The 13,950-nt window shown below is 32.7% G+C and overlaps 1 protein-coding gene and 1 long non-coding RNA gene across 2 annotated transcripts; both read left to right on the top strand.

Moving 5' to 3' along the window:
* The first annotated feature begins 4,194 nt into the window (after positions 1-4,194).
* LOC105131299 (uncharacterized) lies at positions 4,195-5,860 on the top strand. The gene is made up of 3 exons (XR_843404.1): positions 4,195-4,233; positions 5,148-5,228; positions 5,820-5,860. It is a non-coding gene; the product is annotated as an uncharacterized LOC105131299 (long non-coding RNA).
* A 3,028-nt stretch (positions 5,861-8,888) lies between these two features.
* On the top strand, positions 8,889-10,176 carry LOC105131294 (uncharacterized). The gene has a single exon (XM_011034208.1). It carries the CDS (start codon positions 9,131-9,133, stop codon positions 9,923-9,925), a length of 795 nt encoding a protein of 264 aa, XP_011032510.1. The 5' UTR covers positions 8,889-9,130; the 3' UTR covers positions 9,926-10,176.
* Positions 10,177-13,950: the final 3,774 nt, after the last annotated feature.

Below are 13,950 nucleotides of genomic sequence, written 5' to 3'. Positions count from 1 at the left end.
TTGGTTCATGAATTTGATCTGTTTCCTTTAGAATGTTGATCTTTTATGGGTTTGAATAATTCTTTTATCATCAGCGTCGCTTGGTAATGCTGAAATGCAGATATTTTTGTACCAGGTGATGAGCTAGATCACTGAGGTGGGGAAAGCAACACTAACAGAAGAACTAAACCTTCCTTTCGGCCATCTTTTTCACATAATTAACAAGGTATAAGCTTTTTAATCTTCTTGTTCATGTGGAATAGCAATGGATGAAATTTTCAGCTTTGGTAAACCTGCTGGCCATTTTTAACACTTTCTTTGCTCTGTTGAAAGAGCTATCGAACTCACACATGTTAGACATGCAAATGTTTCCTTTCCTTGATCATCAAAGGCTGAAGAGCTATGTACTGCAGTTTGAAAGCAATTTTGCATTAAAAACCCTTAAGACTTTCCATTCCTTTTACATGTGTCTGGAGTATTTTGGAGGGAGAAAAAGCAATTAAATTGTTAATTTACATTTTACTATAATGCTCATGCATTTTCAAACGCTCATAATTTGGTTAGTACTAAAACCTTTGTAAATGTTATTTCAATTACTCCATTCTCATTTTGATTCTTCCATTTCCATTCCGGACTTTTATCAGAAGCACCTAAGTTTTCTGCGTTTAAAATTATAAAAATGGAGGACCCATTTGTCTTCAAACATCACTATCCGGAGGCTAATCAATGCTTTCTTCCAATCAGTTCAATTCAAGCTTGAAGGAACTAGACTGCAGAGTGAAAATGGACGCCATATGGAAGGCAGTTTAGACACTACCGGTTCTGTAGAGAACAGATTAGAACTGTATATTCTCTTAGTATCCTTTTGAAGTACTTGCAGAAGAACTTAAAAGAGCAAAACTTAGAGCTCTCACTCAAAAATAATCACACCCAAAATCCTTTTCAAGATTTCACCAAATGAACCCTCGGGACCTTCTTCAATTGCCAAGCAGCAGCTGAGAAACCGGGTCTAGCAAGCAGCAAGCACTGCATTAAAAAACAGCTGCAATATTATACACTCCCCCAAAACATTCTAACTAAAAGAATCACATCCTTCTTGTGAGAAATGTTAGACCTATTAGGTTGGTTGTCATTTCATGTGCAAGAAATGGATGACACTAACCATTGACTATTGGCAGCCACCATTGTTGAATGAGCTAGAGTTGGTGATCACCAATATTGACAACAAAGCAAGAAGAGCCTCCATGAATGTCTATAAATAGAGGCATATGTTAGAGAGCAAAATGTAAAGAGTTTTGTGAGAATGTGAAGAGAGTAGATAGAAAGAGAGAGCTCGGAGTAGAGTAGAGAGAAGTGATCTTTCTCCTCCATGTATTTGTTTTGTATTCTTTCTCTAATCTCTAATAATATAGACTCTCTCCCGTGGATGTAGGCGGTTTTGCTGAACCACGTAAATATTGTGTCGGTGTGCTTAGCCCTCCTATGAGCAAATATCAGAATATCACCGGTCGAAATTCCCAACAAGACCCTTTATCAAAATTCACTAATAAAAAAGTTTTCAACAGGCTTTCCATGGCCGTGTCCTGAGGTGGTGAAGTGGTTATTTGAATGTAGACCTTCGTCTAGCTAAGTTGTTCCTTAAAAATTAGTCTAACAAGAGACAATCTTATTCTTGAGGAAGTAAATTTAAAAGGATAAAATAATATACATGAAGAAAAAATAAAAGTAAAAGTAAGAGTAAATTTAGGGCAATGAAAACAATAATAAAATAAAAGAAAATTACAATTCCTTATGTATCTAATTCCTAAATTCATAACTGGATATTAATAAGGTTTTCTTTAAAGTTGCATATTTATATGAATTTAAATTTATATATAAACTTATCTATTAAATAATTTACTTAGAGTTCAATGCAGTATTAATAACAAAAATAATTTTATAATATAATTATTTTAATATAAAAATTAATATAATTTTATAATTATGGAGTACTAACTAAATATAAAAAATATTAATTATAATAAAAAAAATAAGTTTTGAAGGTCCAATAAAAATAATTCACTAAGAAGTTATAAACTTGAAAAAAATAAATAATAAAACAGTTAATTTTGTAATAATATTTATTTAATTATTATTTAAAAATGATTTAAAAAATGGCATCATCACACATGGCACGGGATGACCAGTAATAAACTGAAAAAAACTTTCCTAACATCAAGTTTCCAGAAAGAAAAGAAAAGAAAAGAAAAGAAAAGAAAAAGCCTGCCAAAGATGCTTTAGTTGGGGCAAGAATTGTACCATTCAGGACTATATGTGAAGATGATATACAGGAAGTAAGCTTTATTTGTTTTTTTTTTAGAGAAAATTCTTAGTTTTGAATTCTAGAGCTTTCTTCCCTTTCTGATGAGTTTAAGAATTTTTATTGAATCTTCATATCCATGCCTCCTCTATATTTTAAATTCTTCTAATCCTGGCACCACACTTGTTGTTCTTAATCTGCCCACGTAGAAAACAGAACAAGTTTCAATTTAATTATTATCTAATTCTTTTTTCTTTTTCTTTTTTGGATATGGCTGCTGATTCTTGATTACAATGACTTCATGAAAATCTCTAGTTAATGATTGTGAGAGAGATTGTGAGGAGGGCTACACCAGTAAGGTGATTACTCGCCTTGCAATGATGTTACTTTCTTCTTGTAATAAAATTTCGAATCAGCTTCAGATACTAGATACATTCCTGTTTATTTGTGCTGAATTATATCACCATATAATAGGGATGGAAGTAAAGGATGTTGGAAAAAAATAAATGAGGAATCATTACTCACATAATTTGGTGGAATATAATATACTAAATAAATAATGATATTCTTACTTCTTTTATTATTAAATCTATACAATATATATAAACATTATAAAATATCTTTTATAATTTTCAAAATACTTAATTAATATTAGACTCTTCAATACTTATTCTAGATTTATAGTATTTCTAGATTCATAGTATTTATATTGTGGATGATTATTCATTGAACTAACTTCAATACATTTAATCTTGATAAACAAGTTTAATAATTAACATTTTTTCCTCTTAAACCTGTTCTGTCCATTTTCATGATTCCAAGCTTCTTCTATAAATAATATAACATATCAGTTTTTAATGGCTTTATAAAAATGTCTGGAATTTGTTCATAAGTTTTGACATGAACTAACTCCGCATCACCTTCTTTTATGTGCTCTCTAATGAAGTGAAATTAAGTATCAATATGTTTTGAATCTTTATGATGAACTGGATTCTTTGCAAATGCTATAGCAGACTTATTAGCAACAAAGAATCATGTAGTCTTGGTCTGTTTCTGCATCAAATCTTCCATCAGTTTCCTTAGTCATATTGTATGACATATACAGAATGCAACAACAATATATTATACTTCACATGTGGATAATGTAATAATAGATGATTTCTCTGATGTCCATGTGAAAATTGTTTCTCTCATAAATAATACAAATTTAGTTGTGTTTTTTCTTTCTTCCAAGCTTTCTGCTCAATCACTATCACTGTAACTTGTAATTTCAAGATTATGTGAAGATGAATATAACAATCTATAACTTGAAGTTCCTTTAACAAAACAAGGGATCCTTTTTGTTGTCTTTAAATGTAAACTTCTTGGCTTCTCCATATATCTGCTAATCAAGCTAACTCCAAACAGAATGTCTGGTCTGCTACATGTTAAATAACACAAACAACCCACAATACTTTTATAGTATGGAGGATTAACTGAATCTCTTTTTTTTTTAGTTAACTTGGTTTCGTATTCAACTAGATTGTTTGCTGGACAACAATCTTCCATATCAAATTTCTTCAAAACTTCTATTACATACTTGGCTTATGAAATAAAAATTCCATCATTGCATTGTTTCACCTCTAATCCTAGAAAATAGACCATAAGACCTAATTCTGTCATTTTAAATTTCTTCACCATGGATTGCTTGAAGTCTTGATGTAATGTTTTGAATAAATAAGTAGGAAAATACAATAACACCCTTGGTGGCTTAAAGTGTGGGTATAAATGAATGAGGGGTAGTGTAGTAATTCAACAAAACTTGATAAATATAAATAGAAAGTAAAAAAAAAAAACAAAATAAATGATCTGAAATTAGAGAGAATCAGCAGGAGAAAGAAGGGAGAAAGAAGAAGAAGAGAAAAGAGAGAAATTAGAAGAAAAATAGAAAGGAGTTGAAGGAAATAAGTTTAAAGGTAAGATTATATATAAATATGTGTTGATTAAGTTTTAATTTTGGTTTTGATAAATGTTAGGGTTTTGAAAATTTGTGTTTTGGGTTTGATTGATGAATTAATTGAATTTTATGGGTTGATTGTTATGGGTAATGGATTATTTGGTGGATTTTGAGAGATTGAATTGAAAGATGATGATTTTGAGTTATGATTTTGTTTGAATGGTGAAATTATGTTAGAAATAAGGAAAGAACAGTGGGTTTCTGTTGAAATTCTGGGTTGGAGGTTGAAGATGACGAAAATTCATTTTGGTCCTTCAATTTGTGGAAATTACAGTTTAGTCCCCAAACTTTGAAAAATTTACAGATTGGTCCCTGGGGCATATTCCGAGATTCTGAACAGAATAAAAGATAAATTATGGGCAGAATTCCTGTATAGTTATGAAATTTTAACACTTTCAATTTGGTCTTTCAATTTGACAAAAATTACCATTTAGCCCTAAAAATTTGATAAAATTCCAGAATGGTCCCTGGAGTATAATGAGATGATCTGGACAGAAATGAGGATTGATTATGGTCAGAATTTCAGTATATTCATGGATTTATGATAAGTTTAGTTTGGTCCTCCAAATGGATAAAGTTACAATTTGACCCTTAAAAATATAATAAATTACAGATTAGTCCCTAGCTGTAATATTAGCTTTTGCAGATGTGTTTGATGAATAATTGAGGGTTAGTTAGTGAAGTATTACCAATTTTATTATTTGTTTTATTATGGATTAGATTTCGAGAAAATCGTTAATTTTTGGGTTTTTAGGAAAATAACTAGTTTAGTTTAAATACATATAGGGTTATGAAATAGACTCTTAGTTAAGTGTATTAAATAGGTTATATGTTCTTTTGAGTCATTCTTGAATATGTTTTCTTTATATTCAGATAATCCTGATATTCTACCGGCGGGACGTCAGTAGGATTTTCTCCGGTGTCTGCTTTTGACTTTTGTTTGCTTCGAGTCAGGTGAGTGGATAATTTTCCATATGCATGAGAAATATTATAAATATTTGATTTGTTAATATGAATTGGATCATGCTTCTTGGTAATATATTTGGTGACTATTATCCTTGTTATGATAAGCATGACCATTCGTTGAATCCGAATTCTTGATATGAACCAGTATGTATTTTGGATTGACTTCTGAATTGATAGCTCCTCATTTGATTGATGTCATGAGTTGAGCCTTGAGATATGAATATGTCTGTTTGATTATGATTATAACCCTATGGTATGTCAGTTAGAATATCTATGCTAACAGGGTAGTGTTAGTCTTTGTGCACATCGTATCTGAACCCTAGTTGGTCGGGGGAGTCACCAACCTGTGTGGACTGATCATCCCACAGTACGGAGCCTCATGCTCATTGCATTTTGATTTTCTGACGATTTTACCATACGACATTCTTGTTATGGCCTATTTGAGAAACCTTTTTATAAGAACCTAAATTCATACTTGTATATATATTTCTCATTATTGTATTATCTCGTGTGTGTATATTGAATGTTATCTACTCACTGAGTTGTTGAACTCACACTCTCATTATTTATCATTTTCAGGCTTATAGCTTGATAGCAGGTCACTTTTGTTGGACCTTCAGAACCTGCTCTTTTGGTTGTAATCCGTGCATTTTCCTTTATGTCTAATTAGTGCTCCAAAACTATGAAATTATATTAACTCTTGTATTAAGACAATTCAATTATATTATGAATTTGATTTTGTTATTAATGCTGCGTTGAACTCTGATTGAGTTAGGATAAATTTGTATGTAAGTTTAGGTTCGCATAGGTATGGAACCTTGGAGGGGAACCTTGTCTATGTGCCGGTCATGGATCCGGGATTCGGGTCGTGACACTTGATTCATAGTTTGATAATACCCTGTGAAAAATATATCATTAACATATAAACAAACAAAAATTACTCTACCTTGTAAACTTTTTTTCACATATAATGCATGTTCATAAGGGTAATTTATGAATTCTTTATGTGAAAGATAGCCATCAATTTTGGAGTTCCATGTTGTTGGTGCTTGTTTAAGCCCATAAAGAGCTTTCTTCAATCTGCAAACCTTCTCTTATTTTCTTTTTACCATAAAGCTAGCTAGTTGTGGTACATGTACTATCTCTTTATGGTTGCCGTTTAAGAATGCTGATTTTACTTTCATCTAAAATATAAAAAATTTATAATTATTATGTAACTTCATTGAATTTTGTTATTATGAAAACTCAAAGAGAATAATTATAATATAATTTTTTTTATTTTAAAAATATTTTTAAATTAATTTTTCTTTATATGAGTTAGTATATTTATTTTGAATTAATTTATAATTCGTATCTATGTAATATAATATAATATAATATTTGTTAATAATTTACCTTTTTATTTAAAAAACTTTGGGCCCTGCATAATTTCTTTATAACAAAGGAATAATCTTTTAGAACTGTTAATAAAAATTTGGGCAGTCCTACTTGTTCTATCATTTCCAGTGCAGTTAAATAAATGATTTTACAATGTTTTTTTTGGCAAATCTCAGGGCATTTGAAGTTCGATGGCTTCATATTCCAGTGCATGATCGAACAGCATTTGAAGGTAAGGATTATTGCCGAAGGAATGGCCCATTTTCCTCTTAATTATGAGCTTTAATATATAGTTGAGCTATGAAGCCCGTTCTTTCATCTTCAAACTTATTATCCATGAACATGTTTCCAGGAATATTCATTTGTAATGGTCCTATATGGTTCTTCAAGTCCCATGGCGATGTGCATGCATGTTTGCTTGCAGAGGTGATCCTCATACTCCTTGTTTTTGCGTGTTGGGGCATACAATATATGTGTTCTTTTCTGTTAAACTAAACGTGTTAGAATGCTACCTATCACTAACTTAACAAGATTTATTGCGTGAAGCGCTGGTGAAAATTGTCGAAGAAACTGTGAAGCTTGAGCATGCCTCATCTCTAGTGGGGGGAGCCCTTTGGAGCATGTCTAGCACTTTCTGTTGCCCTCAGCATTCTATCTTAGCTCCATCATTTAGCAGACAGCTGCCTTGTTGAAGAAGCGAGAAAATATGTCGTGCTTTCCATTCTCCTTCGCCTGGAATCCCGGCATTCGACCCCTAGAAAATAGAAAGACAAGGCACGTGATAGTCATGGAACTTTTATCACCATCTGTGCTTTTAGATGTTTACTTACAGAAAAAAGGTTGTGCGAATAATCTATGTTCCCTTGCATGGTGAGAAACTTTACATCATGGCACAATTCACAGCCGGCCTAAGATGAACAATTAAGAGTGTTCGGCAAAGTTATAGATGAGAACTTTTAAATGTTTAAATTTTTTTTATGTATTTCTAACAAGGAAGACCTTGGATAATTTTTATTTTGTATTTGAAGTCTTTTGTGAAATACATGTAATTTTTATTTTACAAAGTAGAATTGATCAATATGCTTTACATATACTTGAAGCTTTTTGTTAAGTAGGGGCTTTGAGTTATTACCCAAGTGGCCCGCACACGCTCCGTGCTCCATATCAATTTTATCTTCAAACATTTCATGTGATCATTGTGGTCTGCCATCAGTGTGTTGATAATAATGTATGGAATGGAAACAATGACAAAGGGTTAACATTAAAGTCATTGGTTGGTGCTTGCCTGCTTGGTTGTGGAACTAGTGGTTTTCATGTCTCTATTAGAACATTAAGTTTGATGCTATGTTTTTCCAGGAACTGGTGAGGGTTATACCAGGTATATCAAAGTCTACGCATCATTTTTGCGCAGAAATGATGATAAATCTGAGCAGTGGGATAAACTTGGTGCTACATAAAATTTATCAACAGTCGTTATTCTTTTCCCAGATAGAATGTACAGCAAGGGATCTGCGATAAGGTATTTTCAAGTTCAAGGCTGTCTTTCAGACGAAGGGCTGCAAAATCAAATGAGCTTACAGCACGAAAATATCCATCACCTATGCCTTTTGATCCACTATGCTTAACAAGTAAACATATACTACTGTAGAGCTGACTTTCTCTTTTGCTCCACCGTATTTGATTACGTTGCCCAAAGCTGTGGAGTCGGAATGAATATCCTACTTGTCTTTGTCCCGTAGAAATTCAGAATTCTCCACAAGTTGGAGAAAATGAAGAAGACAACTTTGTTTGAAATGGAAACTAGAGCAGGACTTCAATGGCCTTGCAAGTAATGGAGGTCACAGTCCAGGAGAAGCCGAACATGACTCTTCGAACTTTTATTTAGCGGTACAGGTGAAAAGGACTGATCGAATTTGGGAGGAGTGGTGTTCTTTTTTGCTGAGCGATTGACATTTTCAATATTATGGTCTACAATGATATGCCAGTGATTAGTAAAGGAAAATACTCTCAACAGAAGGTGCTCAATGCAAGCAGATGGCACTGAATTCTCTGTGAATTTCTCAATTTCAATTTTGTGCATGTTGTGGATATTGCCATTTTAAAAGTAGAGTCCCGACTTCCAAGTCTCTCTCTCACCAAAGGCTATTCTTTTTCTTTTTCTTGCTCGCTGGAAAAGCGATTCTCTCATCCTTTCTCTTTCTCCTTTGTTCTTGTTGGGGGGGTGGGGTGTGGGGGAGCAAGTGAAAGGATTGGAATTCACTGTTATGAAATGCTTAGAACATGGTTCCTTATCAAGTATCCTGGTGGATTGAACTTTAAGGTAGTATCAAAGTGCAAAGCAAAAGGCAGCATAAGATCCTTTTATGCCTCGTATAGCTGATCTGGCATCATTCATTTGAACAGGGGAGTCCAGATTTTCTATTTAAGAGAAGTTCTAACATCTTTCATAAGCAAGAAAAGAAATCCAAGTGCTAGAGTCCTACAAGGCAAGAAGTTCCTATACTAAGAGAGTGATGGCTAGGTATGGTCAAGCGTACAGGGGCTATTCCACCAACAGTACACCAAGCTCTGATGATTTTTGGAGCAAAAAAAGCAATGCTCCTGATCACGTGTGCCGACCGGTCATCATTGATGCTGAAGGGAGGAAAATGCCTCTCATTTTCTATGGCGCTGATAAGAATGCAGATCACTATGTTACAAGAACTGAGACGATTTTTCAACAGGATGTTCATTCACCTCTGGAGTCTGAATACAAGCATAGCACTCGCTTGACAGAGGATCCTTACGGAGAAGAGGATAAGTTCCGTAGACCTATGGCTTCAGTTAATAGTCGCCCACAAAATGTTGAGGAATCCATCACCAAAGTGCAAACTGATGCTAGCCCACCCAAGATTGCCCCTTGGGATGCTTCATACTGGCGCCTGGCCCCTAAATCCACAGGCTATGAAGGCTACGATGAGCGCAACGTTTTCCACAACAAAGACTTGCTAAAGCCCAGCGGTAATGCGCCTCGAAATGACAGCTATGATGATTATTACCGCAAACAAGTTAGCAACAAGGAACCGACCATGATCACTAGTGGTGGGTGGGCAAGGCCAACTCATTCAACATCAACTGCAGAAGTTGCAAAACCTTCTGCCACTACCTCTCCTCCTCGATCCCGCTATAAACAACCAGCCTATACAGAAACTATGGGCAACAAGGAAGCTGCTAGGCGCTATGGAACCAGGCCATCCACAATAGAAGATAGTTACACATCAACCATTGACGGCAGAGAGGCTGCAAGGAAATATAACTCAGGAGTGTGAGTCCAGTCCCAGAATGATTAACTATGTCTTTGCAATTACACAGGCCTTCCTAAGCCGACTTCACAAGTTTCTCGGGGCTTATTATCTACTCTACAAGTGTCTATTTTCCCTTTCATTTACCTGTTATAACTATCTGGTGTTGCAGTTAAGTTGTCCTAGACATATGTTTGATGTTTCCTATATTACTACTTCAATAAGATTTCTCTGTAAGCAGTTGCAATCTTAATATAGAATTTTATTGTTTTATTTAAGGGGTCTATAGCCATGATTTTGCTGTCAAACATATAACAAAATAGTATCAAATTGCCTTTTGCAGCTTCAAGTATTGTAAGAAAGAAATCAGGAGAGAACCAGCCTGATTGCTTACTTTAAGGGCAATCCACTTTGTTGCCATGTGGTAAAGGGCAGACAGTTCACACTGTCTTACACTTTGGTGCGGTGAGATCATAATTAGACCAGCACCTTTTGAAAAAGAAAATCAGTATATATTCTTTTCCTTCCTCTATCTTCTTCTTCTTTCCACGTTTCACTGGTATTGACCTACAAATAAACCTTATCCAATCTGTTGAACACTTTGTGTGATAAACTCTTTTTTAGTGTGTGTGTGTATGGTATTTAGCTTTTGTGGTTATAGTTTTTTTTTTAAAAAAAAAACAGGTTTAAATAATAAAAACCAAATAACTTTCAAAGTTATGATTAGCTTAAATGCATCTCTATTCATTTCACAACACATCATCAAACAGAACCTTAGTAGTTTGTGTCCTACTATAGTTTGCTATGCAAATTACAATGGCTCAATTCAGTAAAAGAAACACAAACCATTTTAGTTTTTATCCTTAATCTCTCTCTTTGGTCCTAACTAGCCTGAGATTTGATTTTCAAGTCTTCAAATACAAAGCCAGATAAGATGCCAGCTAAACTACTAGGCACTAACTTGAGTCCTTGTCATTAGTTTGGAGAAAAACTTCACAAGTCCCTAAACTATATCGGGATTCTTGAATGTAATTTAAATTGCTTGTATGTTATCACTAAGCACACATGAAAGATTATAATGACATGTTGATTTATTTATTTAGATTAATTCACATGTTTAAATGTTTTATATTTGGCTTCATAGTTTTGTTGTTTTTTTGCAGTTCAAACTTTATCTGCTCTGAGTTTTGATTTCTCTAATATTACTCCATCGATTGGACGACAAAAGTTATCCTTGCATTAGGATGCATGGACCTTGATTTGATACTTCGAGTGGATAAGCCTCCAAAACCCACAAAATCAAACACCCAAGATGACAAAACATCATATGATCTTTAGGAGCGATTCAATTCCTTGAGTTTGATGTTTATCAAGTCTCATATTGGAAGAAGTATCTATGGATCCATACCTGATTGTGCCAAAATAAAATAATACCTCTAAGTTATTTAGAAACAGTTTGATATTTCTTTTACAAGGCATTAACGAGCACCCTAATGAAAAAAAAAATTCTATAAAATTTAATAGCACGAAAAGTATGTTTGAGCTAATCATACAGATACATGACATAGTTATTAGTCTAGAATCATTAAAGATTAAGATGTATAAGTCATTTTTACTTCTTTTTTTTTTTCCTTTTCTCATTTCTATCTGAATATAAACCCTTTAAGAGCTCTTCTAACACACATGAAAGATGGCTAATCAATGAACTTTTGATCATGTGTGCACGAGAGAAAAGGATGATGAATCAAGAAATGATTGAAAATGCATATTTAACGATTCATTAAAAGAAACCATCCAAGAAAGAGAAGCAAAAAAATCATCTTAGTTAAGTTAGTAAGGGTAATGTTAATGTTTCTTTTGCAAAAATAAAGGACATCTAAAGGATGCCTATCCCAAATTTAAGCATTGGCTTGAAAATAAAGGTAATTAAGCATTAGCTTGAAAATAAAGGTAATCACATCTTTTTAATATGTATTAAAGCTAATATGTTTCATGTTTTTTTTAATATTTGGTGGATTGATTATAGTTTTATAATCCATGTTATCAGTATGATGCAGAGCTTTTTAAATCAAAGAAAACCAATAAAAAAAATGTGTTATTTATTCAAAAAATAAGATGTTTTCTTGTATAGATGTGGTTAGAATCTATAACCTTTATTTAGTTCTAGTTTATTTTAGACCTTGAAAGAACCTTTTATATTCCATCTTTTTTAATAAATTTTATTTTAATTTGAAGACCTTTTCCTACATATTGAAATTTATTGGTAATTCTCTTTATTTGTATAAAGATAATGTTTTTGTTTATAATGGTATTATGGATGATGGATTTTTTAAATTTCATTTCAATCTTGCCCTTGGTTATAAACTTAAAATTGCGTATGATGATAACTTTGGCATTAAACATGTTGTTAGAAAAAAATATCCTACATGACATAGGAGATTAGGTCAATTTTTTTTTATATAATTAAGAAATTGAAAATTGATGAAGTCCTTAAAGGATGTTGATATTAATGATTTTATTGTGGATCACATTTAAGAGAAAGCAAACTATTGAGTTTAAGAAATATATTCAAAAGAATTAAGAAATCTTCAACTTAGCAGGCAATATCTAATAAGCACACACTAGTAAGAGGCTGTGGTGTTTTTTTTAATGTGATAGTAGAAGAATATTTTTGAACGTTGAGAGATATTATATGCATAGAAGAATGCATTACATGTATCTATACTTTTTTTTATTATTATTGTTTTTATATATTTGATCAAATATCAAATCATTCCTCATCTAGCTTGGTAATAATCATAAAATCATTGTGAAAAATACAAAAAATTCCCTTAATACTAGTTTTAAATATTCCTTTTTCAATGATATTTTGATTAGTTTATTGTGCAATTAAGATAAAAAAAATTATATACTCGTGATCAATCTGTTAATAATTAATGGATATTGTGAGAAAACTCCAATACCCCGATTAGTTAGTGTTAATTTTTTTTAGTGATAAGGGCAAAATCATGAAAACATTGTTAGGATAAACAATATTTTCACTCCTTTGCTACCATGTTTTTCATACCTAATTTAGCTATTGTTATTTTATCCACTTTGAATGTGTATATGCACATTGATTTTTTAACAAAATCCTTAGAATCTTATAATTAAGCCACCACACCTCATGCTGGATTGGAAGCATTTTCCACTTTTAATTAAGTGGGGGCTGATATGAAAGGCTAATCAATTTTGGAAACCCTAGATTTATTAGGAAAATATGCAAAAAAAATTCCCTATGATTTAGGCCAATTGAACTAATTATCCTCTTCTAATTAATTAACATTAATACACTTTGTACTTCTTAATTCTTGAATTTCAAATAATTAGTAAATTGATCACTATAATAGTCATATGCTTTGATGATAACATTACTTTTTTTTTTTTTTTTTGATTTACGTGGGGTGTCCGGGCCAGTTTACGCGCACCACGACTAATCCCCACGGCCCACTGAACACCCTGCAAACCCAGCAGGCAGGTAAGGCAGCGCGGGGCTGACAGGCATGCAACTCCAAAGCTCGAACCCGTGACAGCAGAAGGCGCAAGGCAATATTAAGTATAAGCAATATTAACGGGGGGGAAAATGTAAAATATGCATTAAGGAAAGAAATGGACTGATTTTTATTTATTTTTAATCGTAAAAAGGAAGATTATCCAAGGTAACTAATTAAAACATTACATGCATGGCTCTAAAAAAAAATACAAGAAAATTAAAATAACATAATTTTCTCAACCTTCAGAAATTAACAAAGTAAGTCTCAAGTAGAAAAATCAAGTTAACAATTGAACTAAAAGAGAAGGCAAAAGAAGAAAACCACAACATAAAATTAACAAGCTGCAAGAATTGAACCCGCGAGGTCCAAAGCCCAAAAAATCTCAAGCTTGTCTCCTTAGCCACTCAATTGCATGGACTTGTTGACGGTTTACGTTTTTTTTTTTTTTTTTTAAGTTAGCTTTAATCCTAGCCACACTAGCGATCATATTGAAAAACAAAATAAAGAAATGATTAAAAA

Source organism: Populus euphratica, unplaced genomic scaffold, assembly GCF_000495115.2.
Source record: "Populus euphratica unplaced genomic scaffold, PopEup_1.0 scaffold103.1, whole genome shotgun sequence".
Classification (NCBI taxonomy): Eukaryota; Viridiplantae; Streptophyta; class Magnoliopsida; order Malpighiales; family Salicaceae; genus Populus; species Populus euphratica.
Note: the sequence above shows the minus strand (reverse complement) of the source record. Positions and strands in the feature narration are given on the sequence as shown.

Bases quoted from the DNA above. Each gene is read 5' to 3' on its own strand.
- LOC105131294 (XM_011034208.1), top strand. From the start codon at position 9,131: ATGGCTAGGTATGGTCAAGCGTACAGGGGCTATTCCACCAACAGTACA.